The sequence below is a fragment of the Molossus molossus genome, unplaced genomic scaffold (genome assembly GCF_014108415.1).
Source record: "Molossus molossus isolate mMolMol1 unplaced genomic scaffold, mMolMol1.p scaffold_m16_p_3, whole genome shotgun sequence".
Taxonomy (NCBI): Eukaryota; Metazoa; Chordata; class Mammalia; order Chiroptera; family Molossidae; genus Molossus; species Molossus molossus.
In genome coordinates this window covers 44,335,988-44,355,105 of record NW_023425366.1, presented here as the reverse complement: position 1 = coordinate 44,355,105, position 19,118 = coordinate 44,335,988, and the positions used below count along the sequence as shown (strand labels likewise).

At 37.0% G+C, this 19,118-nt stretch overlaps 1 protein-coding gene across 11 annotated transcripts in view; it reads right to left on the bottom strand.

The window, feature by feature from the left end:
* The window catches only part of SREK1 (splicing regulatory glutamic acid and lysine rich protein 1), a 56,022-nt gene that overhangs the window by 33,338 nt on the left and 3,566 nt on the right, over positions 1–19,118 (bottom strand). For 3 of the 11 annotated variants that reach the window (XM_036279020.1, XM_036279022.1, XM_036279021.1), the window contains exons 1-3: positions 15,376–15,669; positions 5,973–6,106; positions 63–178 (exon numbers count right to left, since the gene is read on the bottom strand). In XM_036279020.1, the coding sequence (XP_036134913.1) occupies positions 63–178; positions 5,973–6,106; positions 15,376–15,536 (411 nt within the window). In that variant the 5' untranslated portion in view covers positions 15,537–15,669. Of the gene's footprint in view, positions 1–62; positions 179–460; positions 585–3,102; positions 3,252–3,320; positions 3,467–5,972; positions 6,107–7,530; positions 7,841–15,375; positions 15,670–19,118 lie in introns of those variants that run through there. The other 8 variants (XM_036279031.1, XM_036279024.1, XM_036279023.1 and 5 more) reach the window with 8 other exon arrangements.

Sequence of the window (19,118 nt, the reverse complement as noted above, 5' to 3'; positions counted from 1 at the left end):
TTATTCAAGTGATTACACAGCTGAACATTCATTACGCTTAAAAGAAGGTATATAGTACTTACTGTAGTCAAGGGATTTGGAGTCGGAATGGGAAGCAAGCCTGCACCAGGCATCAGACTTGTCATGGTTGGAGCAGGAACCAATAAAGAGAGGGCTTTGGATTCCTCTGGGATTTTACCTGCAGAGGCAAGTTCCAAACATTACAGAAAGCAGAAACACCAAACAAACTTTACACTATGATTTAACAATTACCCTTGTACTTAAAATATAATAATAATAAATGAATCTATCAGATCCGTATAAAGAAATAAATTACAACTTAAGTCTTTCCTTTTATCCTGCTCTACTAGGAAAAATAAAAGTGAGCAAAATTTCAAAGACTAACAATCTCATTAATGGAATATTATTTTAAAAATTGAATAATGTAGACAATTATTTAACACTTTGAGCTATGGGTCACCTGTACTGGAAACTTAATGTTCATGAACCAAACGATATCAAGCATGGACGCTTTCCCAGGACGGTGTTTTCGCGGTGATCGAAAGTTGTGTTACACATGACAACCGTTCGTGTTGGCTGCATCACTAATAGCACACAGAACATCAGATACAGAAAAGAAGAACATTTTTTAAAGTTTAATCCCCAGAAATGGCAAATAACCAAATTAGTCAAAAAAAAAAAAGAAAAAACAAATATGTGCGAATTGAAATTTGTTCCTTACTGAGTGCCCCTATCCTGTCATTGAAACTACCTACTTGTGATGCAAACAATTTTGATAACCCTTCCAATAAATTCCATTTAATTTCAAGTAGACAGAAAAAAGAAAAATCTACTGCATGTAATCAGCTTCAATTTAAAAGGAAGCTTACACCCAGTCAATTAATAAGGCACTTCACCAATATCAGAAGTGCCCAAAAGAATCCAGGTCCAAAGAATATGCCTTGGGAAACAGCTATAGTTTTTTAGAATAACTAATGAAAAAAGTTCCCTAGTCTCAAGAAACTTTTTAAACCATTGACTTTTAGAACAGATTTATGTATACTTATCTGAAGAGGAGTAGCTGATGTCTAAAAGCATTGCTTATAAAACATCTTCTAAAAACTGTTAACAACACTGAAATAATCTTAGACACCAAGAAAAAAATTCCTATGACTAAGAACTGAAAAACTTACTCTGACATAAGTCCATCAATTTGTCATAGTTAATTACTGATTAAATTAATTTTGATAAGGACTTCAACTTCTAGGAATTTTTCCTGGTCCTCTCTCTCTTACGCCCCCACCCCCAAAATTATTTCTAAAAAAGCTAACTACATACAGCTATTTTAGAAGAACTACTCATAATTACTTAGCTATACATTTCCATTATGAATTCTTCAAAAGTAATTTAAAACACAGTGTATAAATCATGCTAAATTGAAAATAGCATATATGGAGTAAATTGCTGGGTTTTAGTGGTAAAAACTCTATTTAAAACAACCAGATATGCAGAGATAAACCCCTAAACGATATTATCTAAACATATCTCTAAACATAAATGAAATTCAAGATGGATTTTATAACTTGCTTTAAATAATGGTTACAACTTATTTATATGAACAAAAAAAATTACATTAGCTTTAATAAATGCCTACTTTTTTCTAAGCTTTGCAACATCTAAGTCTATATTACTTTAATCTACTAATTTCAAAAAAACAAAGTCATTTTATTATTTCGATGTAAATTCTGTATAAGCACAGATTTAACATGCATAAAGATAAATGAAAAGTAGGTAGGCCTTACTGAAAACATCAAATAACAGTAATTTATTTTATATTTAATAGTTACTAGCATTAACACATATACCTGTATACCCACAAATATACGATACTATTTATATTGCTTTTAGACCTGTTTTGTTATAAATAGGAATTATTTTTTAAATGTTTGCAAAACCTGAACACATCTTGATAAATCAACTGAAGTCTTAAGGTACAAACCCTGTGCTTTGCTACTCTTAATGTATGCACACAAAAAACATATTAGGAGTTCCAATCTAGTAAAGTCCCAATTAAATGTCAAATAAGCCAAATTATTCATACAAGAAAGTGTAGAAGCACTACATAAACAAAAAGGGTATTCAACACAGGCCAAACGTTGAATACTTATTATAAAGCCTTTCACTTTGGGCTTTAAAAAAAAAAGCATTAGGAGATTGTCTAACTCTGTCTCTCACAGTACTAAAAATCTATTATAAAGTCTATTTTTTTCTTATTCTAATTACTATTAAAAATAGGTAAAGAAGTTCCATTAATTTCCAAGATAGAATTCTATCAAGCTTACCCTCTAAGTACTATCAGCATATAAGTATAAAACAAATAAGCATTTAGCATTTTTCCCATATACTCACTGACAACTGAGAGAACAATGTTTCTCACAGTATTAAAGTAGTAGTCCTAAATCTCAGAATTCATTTAGAAGCTAGTGACCTCTGAATATTTCTCAACAAAAAATTCAAGCAAACAGAGAAACACACACAAGTAATTCAACAGTTCCTCAAATATCCCTTCCCCTTACAGGCAACTAGAGTCTAAGTCAAGGAAATGTTGTTTTCTATAATGAATAACTATCATAAAAGTCTTTTTGTGCCCTAACCAGTGTGGCTCAGTTGGCTGAGCATCGTCCTGTGCACCAGAAGATCACCAGTTCGATTCCTAGTCAGGGTGCATGCCTGGGTTGCGGGCTCGATCCCCAGTAGGGGGCATGCAGGAGGCAGCCAATGGGTGTTTCTCACATCTCTCACACCAATGTTTCGCTCTCTCTTCATTCCTCTCTCTAAAATCAATAAAAACATATTTTTTAAAAAGTCTCTTTGTGTCCTTTACCCCCCAACTGTTGTACTTATTTTCTCCGATTCTTTATACCTAAAATTCTAGGGGGAAGGATGCTATCCATTGGTTTTTACAGATGTAGACTTGGGAGAAAAACTGCAAAAATGGTGCACTGAGATCAGAAAATGTTTCTAATAATCTTATCCGTGTTTCAAGAACAAAATGTACCTGATTAGTCTATAGACACCAATTAACATTCCCACTGAGCTTCCTAACACTGTATCCTAACTTACTGTGAAAATTTATGTTATCTTAAAGTTGAGCTCTGCTGATCATCTCCCCATATATTTTGCAATGCAATGTTATGAACCCTTAATGGAATACCATTTACAAAGAACTGGAAAACCAGCTCACAAGTTAAAGTGAAAGAGGTTTAACAAAACAAAAACAAAAAGGGACAAAAAAAAAAAAAAAGAAATGAAATTAAAGTAAAACAATAAAAAACAGAGACAGGGCGTCCATCTTCTGCGGTTCAGACTCCGATCTCATTTCCCCAATGAAGGTTTCACTTGACGGCAGGTTTAGTGGCATGGCAAACAATGCCTAACTCAGGCAAGTGTCAGGCAAGTGTAACAGGTCTGCCTTGGCCAGTCTAGTCATCTAATAATGCACAAATATCACATAGAGAAAACATACAAAACCAAATTAATAGTCAAAATCCATCTACCAGAAAATGTGGACATAAAGTTATGACTGATGATTAGGCTGACACCCTTGTTATGTCTGATCTTATCTTTTTCTAAGTGTTAACATTTATAAAAATAAATCTGAGATGCACACAACAACAAAAGGAGGTCTTATTTGGACGAGTATAATGAAAGTATATTTATTTTGAAATGGCATGTTTTGTTGACAATAGCTAATGCTTAATATGTATGAAACTATTACACATCAAACATTACTTATACAGCTTAGGATCGTCTCACAATATTTTCTGTTTTTTTGTTTTGTTTTTTAAAAAAAAACAGCAAATTGAAAGAAACAGAAAAACTTATCTTAAAATATTTTTCTATGGTTTTCTCATTTCTTTCATAATGCTGTTTCCATAACATCAAGGAAAGAATGCAGTTAGTGAAGTAAATAGAACACTGCTTACAGCACCACAGTACATCTCTCTTATAGAACTTACTCCACGAACTCTTCCTTTGGTTTATTTCAAACTCACTTTGCTATCTTATTTTGGTACAATATACAAAACATTATTACTTTGCTTGCAGTGCATAATAAGATCTTTAAGGGCTCACTACGACATTCTTAGAGTTCTATAAATTCATCTCTATTGCATTTAGTTTAATGACAAATGTGTCTGAATGGCTTTTTACACATAACTGAATTGCAACAAAAATATTTAATTTTCATGTTCAAAAATGGTGAAACTCTCAAAATGATATTAAATATATTCAAAAGCTAGTATAATGTGCATTTATTCATCTCTATCAAGTAAAACAAACAAAGAAAGGAAATTCTACCTGCCCGTAACCTTTAATATTTATGACAAATCACAGCCAAGGCTTCTCAAATACTGTATTAAGAAATTCTATGGAACTATAGTTAAGATTCCAACAAATCAACAACTGATAAAATTCTTCCTTTTAATTCAGTAATGAGTCAACGTAATACAAGATCCTGTGCTGCTGGTGGTATATTTTTATGATATAATTAATATTCCCATTTGATAAACCTTCTACCTGATATTTTTCCCCCATGAAGTTTACTTAGCGTGAAATCGGTATGAACTCGGTTTGCAGAACTAAACAATTACCAGCTCTTTTCTCACCTGGCTCTCCAATTTTAGGCTCATTGTTCCCTTACAGATCAGTAGATAAGGACATATTTAGCAAATAATTAACTTTAATCCATTTTTATTCTCCCTACCTGACTCTAACCCTCAGGCATAGGAAAAATACTTTCAAATTTATCTGAAAAAAAAAACACAATGTTCTATTCTGAGACTTCCAAAATAAAAGAATGATACTCGCTGTATCTGACTAATGTTTTTGACATCTCAGAATAGCATTCTGAAATAAGCATAAAACCCTGAAAGTACAGCAAACTGTTTACTATACATTAAGTTATTTTAATGTTAGCCTGGTTTTTAAGAGAGGTTTTAAAACATTATATATGAAAGTACATTAAATTGTTCCAGGTAAAATTTTTATGTTGTAAAGTTACCACCATCCACCAGTGAAAATATATTTTAAAGACATTTCAGTGATAATAACCCAATCCTAAAATTCATGTACACATGCCATAGTCAGTGCTCTATTGATTACACACCAGAACTGTTAAATTCGGCACAGCTTATTATATGAGTGGCTCTGTAAATAGAAGTTACTAAAAAATAAATATTAATGATAATTAGTTCTTAGAGGAGGTTAAGTCATAAAATTTAACAAATAACTATAAGACCTCAGCCTTGTTCACATCTTCAATAACTATTTCCCTGATGGACGAAATTTGCTTTTTATGATTTTTCTTCAATTACACCTCCCCCTCACAAAGAAAGCCAGAAGAAAAAAGTAAATTCCAGTTGCACAGCAAACAATTACAATATGAAATAATGGACTCAGAAACAAGGTAAATTACCTTACGAGAATACTTTAAAGCTTCAATTATGGATGTTTGTCTTATAACCATAAATATCACTTAACTCCAATTTGGCAAAATGTGTACACGTCTTATTTATGTAATATCATTAATATTGTATACACAGAGGCAAGTGCTTACTTATTTACACATTTAAAATAATTTCCCTAAACCACCTAATTTTTTTTTTTTTAATTTCATAAAGCTTTCTTTACAACTTGCAAATTGACTACAGAAAGCCAAAGCAAACTGGAAAAGCCAGGTAATTTATAATTTTTTTTAATGTTTAGCTATTTTTCAAACTCATGTTAAGTAATAAATGAACCATTTTAATAGATTTTATTAGTAAAAATTCTTTTCTTCTCCAATTTCATTCTCACATACACACACAAACATATACATACACACATGCCAGAGCACAACCTACTTCCAATTTCTAAGAAAGCCAAAGGTAGTTAACAGACAGGACAGAGATTAAAATAATAGAAAAAAACAAACAAACATGTGAAATACCAACCTTCTGCACAAGGAACAACTATCAGAGCTCTGTCAATAAAAACCGTGTTAGTTAGATGCTGGGCCACGCCAACACTTGATCGGTCACGAAACTTAACATAACATACTTTGGAAGAAAAAGCAAGAGGTGCGTTGCTGCAAGATAAAAAGAAAAACAATTAGACAAACATTTGGCTGGTTTTGTCATTTTCATTAAAATTTTTTCTTAGATTTTCACATAATCAAAACTTAGTTTTGTTGCTAAAGATCATTAAGACATGAAATAGAAAAACTTCCTCTTTTAATGGTGATCTCTGCAAAGACTAGTGACAATCTAAGCAGGGTCTTAGCCCTATTTGTAAAATTTTTAATTTAAATTTATAAACTTTACATTTAAATTCTTAATCTGAGTGACAAGTGAAAACAGTTGCTTAACCCAAAGATGCTGAACCAGTGTATAAATAGGCAAAATCCCTTTATGAAAGCCCCCATCCTCAAGACTTAAAATTTTGTAACCACTTCTAACCCTACCCTGGCACATTTAAATCTCTAAAAACTTCACAACAGTCTTAGAAACAATGAGATAACATGGAATTAAAATTAAGGTTCTTTGCATATACTAAACAACTTCAGGCTAGGCAGTAGCATTATGATTTTCCAGACAAAAGATTTCACAAAAATTTTACATATAATATACAAAAGAGCAAAGACTCTTAGAAGCCCTACTAGATTTAGTTTAATCTAGGCAGGCCTATAGTAAAAAGGAACCAGACATAGCAAAGATTAAAACAATTTTTCCATAATATGAATCCATCTTGTTAGACTGCAAAATATACTATCCTCATTAATGATCATTTTGTTCACCTGTCCATAATTATTTTCAATTAAAGTCTTTCTCTTTAATAAGATAAAAAGACACAAACAAAAATATATACTTAGTATGTAATAACATAAATGTACAATGCTTTAAAAGATTAAGATTTTTCACACTAAAAAAAGAAGAGATTATTTGAAAAATAGCATATATGTCTTGTGCAATAACAGTAATTTAGTTTACAAAACAGGTCAAGGAAATTGACCATAATCCTAGATCTGGTAAATGGCAAAGATGGAACTTAAAAGTTTAATCATCTAATTCCAAATTTCAAGCAACCTTTACCGTTCACCTAATCAAGAATTTTAAAACAATCTTAATGTATTATTTAATTAGTAATTTTGCAAATATCCATTTCTAAAATTTAAAAAAAATCTTTCACATTTAGCAACATCTTCATAATGGTTAAATATATCTTTTGACTTATGCTATTAATCAAAACTATGATAAAATATATTTGCATTTAGAATGTGAAACTATTCATATTATTATTATAACTAGACTAATTCAAGTAGCAAAAATACAAATAAAGCTCTACCTCTTTCTCACCCAACCCAACTCAACTCAATTCACTCCTGCCTAATGCCATCCAATTCAGGCTTCAGGGCAGACCACTCCAACCCACCACCCCCAACTCAATATCTAAGGCAACCACTTCATATATTTGTCACTAAGGTAAATACATTCGCATCCAGAGTTAACTCACCTTTACATTACCAAGTCTCCAATTTAGGCCTCTCCTAGCTCTAGACTCCCAGATCCAAGTGCCTGCTGAAATATAACACCTTGATAGTCACAAGGCCTACCCTTAATGTATGAAGTCTTAAAATGCATCATTCTTCTTCCTCTCTAGTCCTGCCCATTGTCTATACTCCATATCTCATAAAGATACCACATTACCCAAGTCAGAAATATGTGTCACTAATGTGAGCACCATTAGTACTATTCACCAAATATTTCCAAATCTCCTTCTGGCTACATGGCAAAATTCCATTTCTTAGTTCCATGAAGTTAAGTGTAGCCATGCAATTTCCTTTGGCCAATTAAATTCAAGCAGAACGGCCATGTCACTATTCAGTAGCTTTACAGGCCATTACTCAGCTCTTTTCCTCTGCCACAGTGACAAGCAACATTCGAAAGACGGGTGGCTAATACATCAGCTTCATTCCAGAGTAAGTGACTACAATGAGTAGAGTTCCCCACCCTACCAGTTTAGTAAAAAAAAATAATAGTAATATTTTTTTAACCAAACTCCTGAGATTTGGGGGTCATTTCCCTTCCCTCTACTTCATACAATTATTAAATCCTGTGAGGACTGCCCCCACATATGTGTCACATTCATTCAGGCCTCACCATTTCTCCAATCTGAACTCTAAATGTCTTCCACAAAAGTTGCCAGAGTGATCTTTCTAAACCCTAAATTTCATCATGTCACTCCACTGCTTAAATTTCCTCAAAGACACCCTCTGTTCTTGTTGATCATCTAAAGGCACCCAAAAATCATGGCATAAAAATGCTTGAGGTTCCCAAAACACATTCAGAACATCTGGGCCATATCTGTACAGGTTGTTCTATTTGTTTATGATATCTTCTATAACTCCCTTTTTGAATGGTAATTCTACTTTTCTTCAATGCCCAAGTTTCCTGGAAAGCTATTTTAAGATATCAAAGTGATTAGGTACCCATCCTGTATGTGCTACCAAAACATTCTACATACTTTCAGCACAGGCCTTATCAGTTTCCTATGTGAAATCTTCAACAGATGTAAGCTTCTAGCCGCATGATACCAGGACCCACTTCACTGGCTAACCAGCTACGTATAATTTGTGTGGCTTGGCCAAATTAACTAGGAACAATCAGATTCTCTTTCTTTTGCCTGGAAAGTCACTTAGAATCAGGGCTTGGGCAAGACAGGTGTCAGATAAGTGAGTAGAGAACAGGTCTGTAAAGAAATGGAGCAGATACACAGAAACAAATTGAGGTGACAACGCCTCTAAAAAGAAGAGGCTTTAGCCCTGGCCGGTTTGGCTCAGCGGTTAGAGCGTTGGCCTGCGGTCCAGAGAGACCCGGGTTTGGTTCCCGCTAAGGGCACGTACCTCGGTTGCAGTTTGTCCCCGGCCCTGGTTGGGTCGTGTGGGTGGCGACCACTCGATGTGTCCCTTTCACATCGATGTTTCTCTCTCTCTCTCCCTCCCACTCTATCTGAACAAAATATCGAAAAATGTCCTCGGGTGAGGATAAAAAAAAAAAAAAAAAAAAGAAGAGGCTTTATAATTTGGATGCTGAAACCTTTTTGGTTTCCAGTCCCATGTCCCATGAGGCCTTGCTTACTATAGTCTCTATTCTTCAATTTAGTGAAATCTCCATCTTTTCAATGTCTCTTCTGGGTTGCAAAGTACTGTTTCTGTCTTTTGCAACCACAGACAGACACACACACACACACACACACACACACAAATATATATATATATGTATATATGATTACAATGAGCTACTAAAGCCCTAGCAACTGCAACAACTATACTTTCTTTTAGGACTGAAATCTAGAATCTGACAAACCACTACATTTCCCAAAATGACAGATCGTTTCGTGATGGGATGAAAACCTAAATAATCACTGTTGGGAACTAAAATACATTTCCAAATGCCCTGTTTGAAGCCCATAACACTTCAAATTAGAAAATGTGAACCTGGTTAATAAAGCAACTACATGTTAAGATATACCACCAAGATTTGAGAAGCCCAGGATTGAATTAAAAAATTCTGGTCTATTCTGAACAGCATTATCATAGGAACATGGAAAGTAGACGTGGCTATAGCACTGCCTTAAGCAATTTTCTTCACCTTTATTTCCAATTACCTTCTATAAAATAGAGTCAAGCCCTGGACAGTTTGGCTCAGCGGTTAGTGTTGGCCTGCGGTTCAGAGAGACCGCAGAGAGAAAGACCGGGTTTGGTTCCCGCTAAGGGCATGTACCTTGGTTGCAGTGTGTCCCTGACCCTGGTTGGGTCGTGCGGGTGGCAGCCACTCGATGTGTCCCTTTCACGTTGATGTTTCTCTCTCTCTCTCTCTCCCTCCCACTCTATCTGAACAAAGGATGGAGGAATGTCCTCAGGTGAGGATAAAAAATAGAGTCAAGATCAACTTATAGTTATTTTTAATGTTTTGTTTGTTGTTTTTTTTTTTAAAGAGAGAAGGGAGAGAGAGATAGAAACGTCAATGTGAAAGAGAACATCAATCAGCTGCCTCCTGCACGCCCCTCACTGGGGATTAAGCCCACAACTGGGACATGCACCCTGACCGGGAATGGAACCTGGACCACTCAGTTCATGGGATGATGCTCAATCCACTGAGCCATACCGGCCAGGCAACTTATATATATTTTGTTTTTCTTTATTGATTTTTTAGAGAGTGAGGAAGGGAGAGAGATAGAAACAATGATGAGATAGAACATCGAATGGCCGCCTCCTGCATGCCCTGCACTGGGGACTGGGTCCACAACCTGGGCATGTACCCTGATCGGGAATCAAACCAGCAACCTCTTGGTGCATGGGTCGACGCTCAACCAGTGAGCCACACCGGCCAGGCATCTTATAGTTTATACTAATGTAAACATTTGAGTTTTTCAGGAGAGGTAGTAACACTTTTATTTTGGACATTATACGCTAAATTATGATACAATGGCAAGCGTAAATACAGATAATTAGTATCTCAGCAAACAAATGTGTATTTATTTATTTATATGTCGGTATGTTTCCTAATCTCATTTTTAAAGCATTCTCTCTAGGTGGAAGAGGGCATAGAGGGGATAAATGGTGATGAAAATAAATAAGGCTTTCTCTCTAGTATACCTAAGCTATTAAATAAATTTACTTTTAAAATTTAATAGTTTGCCCTGGCCGGTTTGGCTAAGTGGTTAGAGCATCGGCCCGCGGACCAGATGCTCTAACTCCCAGGTTCAGTTCCCGCTAAGGGCCGTGCCTCAATTGCAGTTTGTCCCAGGCCCCAGTTGGGGTCCTGTGGGTGGCAGCCCCTCGATATGTCTCTCTTACATGGATGTTTCTCTTTCTCTCTCTTCCTCTCTCCCTCCTGCTCTATCGGAAGATAAATGCAAAAAAATAAATGCATTTAATAGAATTATCATTTTATAATGAAATTTTTGACCTCCCATTTTAGTTTTTGAAAGGGGGTTGTATATTCCATTTGGTCTAAATGTATGCCTCTAAAGAAAGTAGTAGTATCCAAATAGCAGATTTTACTTTGACCTCATTTGTTGAATTGTTTTGTTTTTTAAAATATAAAACTTTCGCCCTGGCCGGTTTGGCTCAGCGGTTAGAGCGTCGGCCTGTGGTCCAGAGAGACCCGGGTTCAGTTCCCGCTAAGGGCATGTACTTCGGTTGCAGTTTGTCCCCGGCCCTGGTTGGTCGTGCGGGTGGCAGCCACTCGATGTGTTCCTTTCACGTCGATGTTTCTGTCTCTCTCTCCCTTCCTCTCTTTCCCTCCCACTCTATCTGTACAAAAAATGGAAAAATATCCTCGGGTGAGGATAAAAAATATATATATATATATATAAAACTTTCTACAACTGTTTGGTATTTTTTTTTTTTTATCCTCACCCGAGGATATTTTTCCATTTTTTTTGTACAGAGGGAGAGAGAGGAAGGGAGAGAGAGTGAGAAACATCGACATGAAGGGACACATCGAGTGGCTGCCACCCGCACGACCAACCAGGGCCGGGGACAAACTGCAACCGAAGTACGTGCCCTTAGCGGGAACCAAACCCGGGTCTCTCCGGACCGCAGGCCAACGCTCTAACCGCTGAGCCAAACTGGCCAGGGCTGTTTGGTATTTTTTAATCAGAATTTGAGAATTTAATGCAGAAATCACAGAACCAACTTTCTGAACATAATTTAAATTTCTTGAGCCCTAACTGGTTATTTTGTTTTTCAGTAAATATGGTGATGACACTGCACAATTTTTTAAAAAGGCAATGTGGTAATAACATATCCAGTATTTTATTATAGTAATACACACTCTTTGAAGATCCATCACCAAGGACATAACCCAAAACATGGACAAACTACATAGTTTTATGTGTGAAAATACTGATATAAATTATAACAGGGTTTCTCAGTAGGGCTCCAGTGGCACTCTGTATGGCATAATTCTTCCTTGTATAAGACACTCTAATATGAATAACTGACATCCAATAAATGCCAGAAGGCCCTCCAATCGTTATTGACAATCAAAAGTACACATTTCAAATGCTTGCTTCTACCTAAAATTCACTGACTTATACATACATACACCAAAACCAAAAAAGCAGCCAATATATTTCCAGTGATAGAATTTCAATGACACAAACACTTAGGACAGGTTAATCTAAATATTATCACTATAAATAAAGCACAACAATATGAAAAATGTTTGTTATAGGTTGAGTGTAAAAGTCAACAACCATGGTGTATAAATCTTTGATCACACCATCTCAAAATAAACACATATAAAAAGGACTTGAGGAAAACATATTAAATGGAGAGAGGTTGTGATAGGATGGTAGGATCAAGGTGATGTTTCTTTTTCTCTATTTTTCATTAAGTGACTAAACTGGTTATATCATTTTTAAACTAAATAAACTTAACTATTTGACATATTTTTTGCCTTTCTTATTAGTACTTTTGAAGACCAGAGATGTGAAGAAAACCAGCAAGCAAAAAATCAACAGTGTTGATGTTAGATATCAAGATAGGATTACCCTCTAAAGGGAGACACAGTGGAATTTCTAGGGTGTAGACTATTCTGATCTGGTTATATAGATATGTTCACTTTTGATAAGTGCATTTATCCATGCACTTTCCTGTGTGCATATTATACCTCAATAAAGCTTGCTGCAAAGATTTCTTACTGTCATTAACACTGAAATGCTAATGACAAACTATTTTCACATTCCATTAAAGAAATATATTTCCAATTTAAAACAAATGAATTTCTACTTGGCTTCCAAAGATTAATCATAAAATACTGTTTCTGCGATACTGCAAAACAATTGTCTTCAATACAACCACTACTATTGCATTTCTATCCACTTCATGAGACCAGATTATGACAACTTCATTACAGAGAACACATGCTATTAGTGAAGCATGTCAATATTTTTTAAAAACAGGAATAAGGAATTGCACTTACGGAAAAGCTGGTTAAGGATTTTGCCTGGTCCCTCTGTGTTTATTTATGTTACAATTTTGTAAAACATATTATAGTTTGAGACACACTCACTTCTTATAAATGTACCATGTTTAAGTAAAGAGCTTTATATTCTCTTCGACTTTTAAACTGCAAGTAATTAATACTTGATTTCAAAAAACAGTTAATTACTAAGTGCCAGATAATTACTGGCAGCATGTTGCCACCCAAACCAGATTTCAACTATTTAAGTGGTACTATGTTGCCAATGAAGACTATTCTATGATGTAGGTCTATCTACAAAATACCTTATTACCACAACCTTAAAAGCAAGGTTAGTTTACAAAGGTTTATATACAAAATATTTTACTGTTTGATTCTAATTCTTGCAGGATACAGCCCTCTTCCAAGCACTTCTCAATTATTAAGAAAGGTTTAAGTGTTTAAATAAAGAGACAGCAGAATGCAGTTTCAAAAGTTAAATAAGAGCCCTGGCCAGAGTGTCATCCCATGCACCCAAAGGTTGCTGGATCGATTCCAGGTCAGGACACAAGTCCAGGTTTCAGGCTCAGTCCCCAGTAGGGGACATGCAGGAGGCAGCCCTTGATGTTTCACTGTCACACTAATATTTCTCTCTCTCTCTCTCTCCCTCTCTCTCCCTCTCTCTCTTTAAAAATCAATAAAAATATTTTTTAAAATAAAAACTAAAAGTTAAATAAGATGTCCAAAGCTATATATGCCACAGCTAGTCAACAAAGATGTACATACACTTATGAAGTATTGATAAAAATGTATTACCTGAATCTAATTGGGTAGAAGCAATCTATATAAACCCAGATTATGAATCATTCTACAAAACAAACTACAAGACACAGTATCAATGTCATGACTTTTTAAAAAGTGACAGGGGGCTGTTCTAGATTAAAGGAAATAACTAAATGCAATGGGTGGTCTCTGATTACAGGCTAGATAAAAATTTAAAAAATTATTAAAATATTTGGGGAAACTTAAATATAAACATTATATATTACTTATCTATGTTAAATGTGTTGAACATGTTAATAGTGTGTGGTATTGTAGGAGAAGGTACTTTTCTTAAGAGATACATACTTAAATGTTGAAGGAGGAACAGTCGTGTCTACAACTACTGTATTCTTTCAAAAGGATGGGAAGAAGGGAGAGTAGAGGCGGAGAATGGAAGGGGGAGACAGGAAGAAAAAAATTAACTGTGGCAAACAATGAATGCAGGCAAAGGGGACATGGGTGTTCTTTCAACTTTCCTGTCTGCATGAGTTACTTCAAAACAAAAAGTAGAGGGCAAAAATCTTTGAAAGTTTAAAAATCCAAATACCAACTTTTATCAATATCTATGAATTGGCAATTTGATATACAGACAGAAAACTAAAGAAAGATTTATATGCATCACTATGAAATAAACCAAAAAGTCAAAATACAAATTTTTTTAAAAGAAAAATCTTGGGCAACTACTCTCCCTTCTTTCAAAGGATTCTAACTCAACAAATATTGAGGATTTTATGCTTCTAAGCTCTGTCTTTAAAAAGAAGAAAAAAAAGTTTATGCATATAAGAATTTGCACCGGCAAACCCCTTGTTACAAATTGAGTAGCTAGTCTTGTACAAGGGAAATCTCACTTCAAAATACACTACTTAGGAAGCGCCGTGGACTGGGAATGTCAGGCAAATCTGGACTTTTACAAGTACACAGCAGAGATAACACTGTCCCAACTAATACTTTTTCTGGAAGTTTAGGACAGTGTGACCTTTCAGGAGGAAATTTTAATCTGTTGCCAAAAGGGTGAATAGCCATGATGTTTAACAACATGGATGGGCTTGGCTAGACGGACCGAGAAGATGCTAAATTTGTAAACACCGCGCTGAGAACAAATCTAGTTCTGATTCCAGGCTTTCTCGTCAGCAATAACGGCCGGACGCCAGGCCCGAGGAACGGGACAGTCCTCGGGCGCAGTCCCCGCGATTTTCACACTGCACACCCAGCGTCGGCCGGGAGGACTATTCGGGGCCCACCTGCGGCCATCTTAAGTTCGGGAAAAAAGGGAGAGGGGACACTGAACTGGAGGACTCGGCGGACAGCACAAGCCCTGGAGGCACGAAAAAGGCAACCTTTGTAAGGGCTCGGCGCCGAGGGCAAACCCCCCGAGTCCGACAAACAAGAAGGGTGGGACCGCGGGGCCCCGGCCCAGGTGCCCTAATCAAACGTGGGCACCAAGGTAAGACCGCGCGGTCACGTGACGGGCACCGCGCGCCCCCGTACGCGCTCCCCCCGCGCCGCAGTCCCCCAGGTCTCTATGGCGCCCGCGCCCCACCCCCAGCCGAGCTCGAGCACTTACTCCGGGGGATAGAGCCGCAGCTCCTCGATTTCTCCTAGGAAGGAAAAAAGCGTCCGCATCTGCTCGCTGGTCACCGCCGACGACAGATTCGTCACCTGAATCACCGCCGTTGGGGTCAGGCCGAAGCCTAAGCCCAAACCGAAGCCTCCTCCGCTGTTCATCCCGCTCCCACTGCTGCTCCCTCCAGTTCCCCAACGTCTACGACGCGTCAGCGACGGAGCTGGGAAAGCGGAGCACGCGCGGCCGTGAGCGCGCTCCTGCTGGCGAATTCAGGGTGGCGGGCAGGTCTAGCCGCCCATTTCCCAACTCGCCTGCTCCCAGGGCTGCGCGCGCCGGCCGGAAGCGTCGCTCCGGCAACCCGCTGGGTCTCGCGAGGCTACGGCCTGGGCCTCAGTTGACTTGTTGCTCTTACTCTTCTTTATCTGCTCTAAGAGTTTTATCGTTTTTTTTGCCAAGCTGCAACTCCGCCGAGTTCTTATGCTCTTATAAACATGGGAGGCCCACCTCTTTCCGGTCTTTAGGTAGGACTGGGGAACGAAAAGGCCTGGCCTGTTGTTGCAGTGCCAGGAGTGACTCTGGCATCACTTGACCAAACTATAACGCATCATTTTAGTATACAGGCAGCTCCCCGCCCCAACTATTTAAAAAAATTGGCCGGCGTCATAATTGTGAAAAAACTTGGAAAATTTTACAAAACGTGTAAATTAAGGACCGAGGTAGTAAGATGAAGGCTATGTGGTCGTTGTTTATAACGTGTCACTTATTTGCTCGTTTCTCAGGTATTAATATTTATTGTTTTATACACCAGACAGTTAGACAATGGCCCATAGACGATTCACATAGAACTTACAACCTAATGAGTGACAGGTAACAGGAGTGTGGCAGCTGTTTCCAAGATGCCACAGTGGGTCCACAAGGTCAAACAATTTTTATAACAAAATAACTTTGTTTACCTTTTTTACTTTCTTAACATCTGTACTGACGGCGTAAAAGCAATAGAAGATTTAACTGCTTGCACCCTACCAGGAATCAAGGCAGTGCCGCCAAACTGCACTAATAGCAGAATTTTGTATTCTTCACCTCCTTGCACTCATAGCATACAAAATGCAAGATTTTAACAACACGCTAGCTTAACTTAAGGCTTGTGACCATAAAAAAGAGTAAAAATTATTAATTTTGTTAAATCTTCAACCTAGCATACGTCATTTGAATATGTGTAAAGAAATAGTAAGTACTTCTGCTGCATGCCCAAGTAAAATGGTTGTCTCCAGAAAAAGCACTTGTTTGAATTTTCATGCAAAAATCCAAATTTTGTTAAACTTACATGCACCGTTTTGAGCTTGAAAGCTTTCCAGTACCTGAAGACTTTTCTGCTGTAAATACCACTGATGTTAACAAGTGTACTTATGACATTAAAAGGAAATATGTGAACATTGGGAAGATCTCTGCAACTCAGTGAACAACTGTTTTCAAAATAGCCAATGCATATTATTACAAAATTAAAAAGTCATCAAAGATCAAAGTGTAAGACCTATGGATTTTAATATAGTGGAATACAAAAAGTTAATTGATATGATTTCAGATTCAGTCCAGATTGCAACTTAACTCTAAAAAACTACCATATATCAAGTTTGGTCTCTTATCTGTGTAATACCAGACTTTGTTCATATGTTTCAACCAAACGTATTTGTAGATATACATTCAGTTTTAGACACAATTACAAGTGCTTTTTGTTTCTCCTAAGGCCCAACCATGAATTTCTAGAATTAACAACTCCTAGTTTAGAATACTGGTCCTCAGACATTAGTGTACATCAAAATCACCTAGAGGGCATGTTAACACAGACTGCTGTCTCCATCCCCAGAGTTTCTTTTTTATTAGGTCTGAAGTGGGGCCTGAGAATTTTAATTTCTTTTTTTTTTTTTTATCCTCACCAGAGGACATTTTTCTATTTTTTGTTCAGAGAGAGTGAGAGGGAGAGGGGGGGGAGAGAGAGAGAGAGAAAGAGAGAGAGAGAGAGAGAGAGAAACATCAGTGTGAAAGGGACACATCGAGTGGTTGCCACCCGCATGACCCAACCAGGGCCAGGGACAAACCGCAACCAAGGTACATGCCTTTAGCGGGAACTGAACCCAGGTCTCTCTGGACTGCAGGCTGACACTCTAACCACTGAGCCAAACCGGCCAGGGCGAGAATTTTAATTTCTGTATAAGTTCCCAGATACTGCTGCTGCTTGTGATCTGAGAACCACTGGTTCTAAAAGCGGTACTTCATAAATTTACTAATGTAGTATTGATAAAGCACAAGGAGGAATTTATATTTCTGGCCCGGGGGACTGTGTAATAGTGACACAATTTAGGACCAAAAATAAGAAGGGCAGCTTTGTGAGAAAGGAGCAGAAACTACTGAGAGCCATTATGTATAAGTTCTGGAAAAGAAATGTTGGGAAACTCTCTAGAACTAAGATACAGTATGTGATTTAAGCTTGAGGATAGATATAGCTATTCCAGACATACATGAAGCAGAAATACAGTGGGTAACATGATAAAGACAAATACAACAAATAAGTCAACAACAGATAAAACCAAACCAGGATGGAGGAGAGTCACAAAAGAGGAGAGGAAAAGTTTTAAGGAAGAAGAGAGGAGTGGTCAGAAAAGAATGATAAAAAGTGTCCACTTCTGCAAAGATGACAAAATTAGGGATAAAATGTGTCCATGGATGGATATGGTGACTATTTAGACAGAAAGCTACATGAACCAGTTTAGAGAAGCAAACTGATATTACTTCCATTGATTCCTCTTCGAATCTCCCAGCAGAATTTCCCAACCCTGGGCCTGTCCTAGCCCTACCACTCTGGCAAATATCAGACTGTTCTATCCTGGACTTCCGAGGTTATTTTATTTCTGTTTATTTGGGGGGGAGGGTGGGGAAGAAGCAACGCCTGTTTATTCTTGACCTAGGTTCCCCCATTGTCATTGTTTTATTATATTTGCTTTATCTTCAGACTTTTTTTTTTTTTTTTTTTTGGCTGAACGATTTGAAAAGAAAACGTAGATATTCTGATATTTCACCCTTGATATTTGAGCATTCATCTCCAAAGAGAAAATCACAGTCATTATTTTACCCAAAAATATAAAAATAGTGCCATAATATCATCTAGTATACAATCTATTTTCAAAATTTCCCAATTGTCACAAAAGTGGTTTTCATAGCTCTTATGTTTGGTCCAGGAAGCAATCAATAAACAACCATCTGGTTGTTAGCAAAATTGTATCTCCAGTCCCATTTGACTCCCATGAAGGTAGATGCTCTTGATGTTTTCTCCACATGGAGGGATGAGCACTTAATCCTAAAATTAACCATTTGGGGTAGGAAACAAATCCTCATAATTGAATTCTTATTTGTTAGGACTTTCGGTCTCAATCTGGCTTCTTCTGTATGTCCTTAGTTATAGGACTTCTGTTCAGTTAGATTTCAGGATATTCTGACTGCTGGTTGTTCTGTAGTTTGGTTGTTTTGGTGTGGTCGTGGGAGGATGCAAGTATTGCATTTACCTACTCTGCCATCTTGACCATAAGCCTGTCTGAGATAATTCAGAATTCCAACCTCCATGCCATATTCTGTCTCCAACCTCTGTAATCAGTCTCATGGCCTCAGTTTGCATGTATTTCTTCACTACTAGTCCACTTAGATGAGACAAGCAGTGATAAAAAATAAAAAAGAGAAAAAAAAAGTTTCAG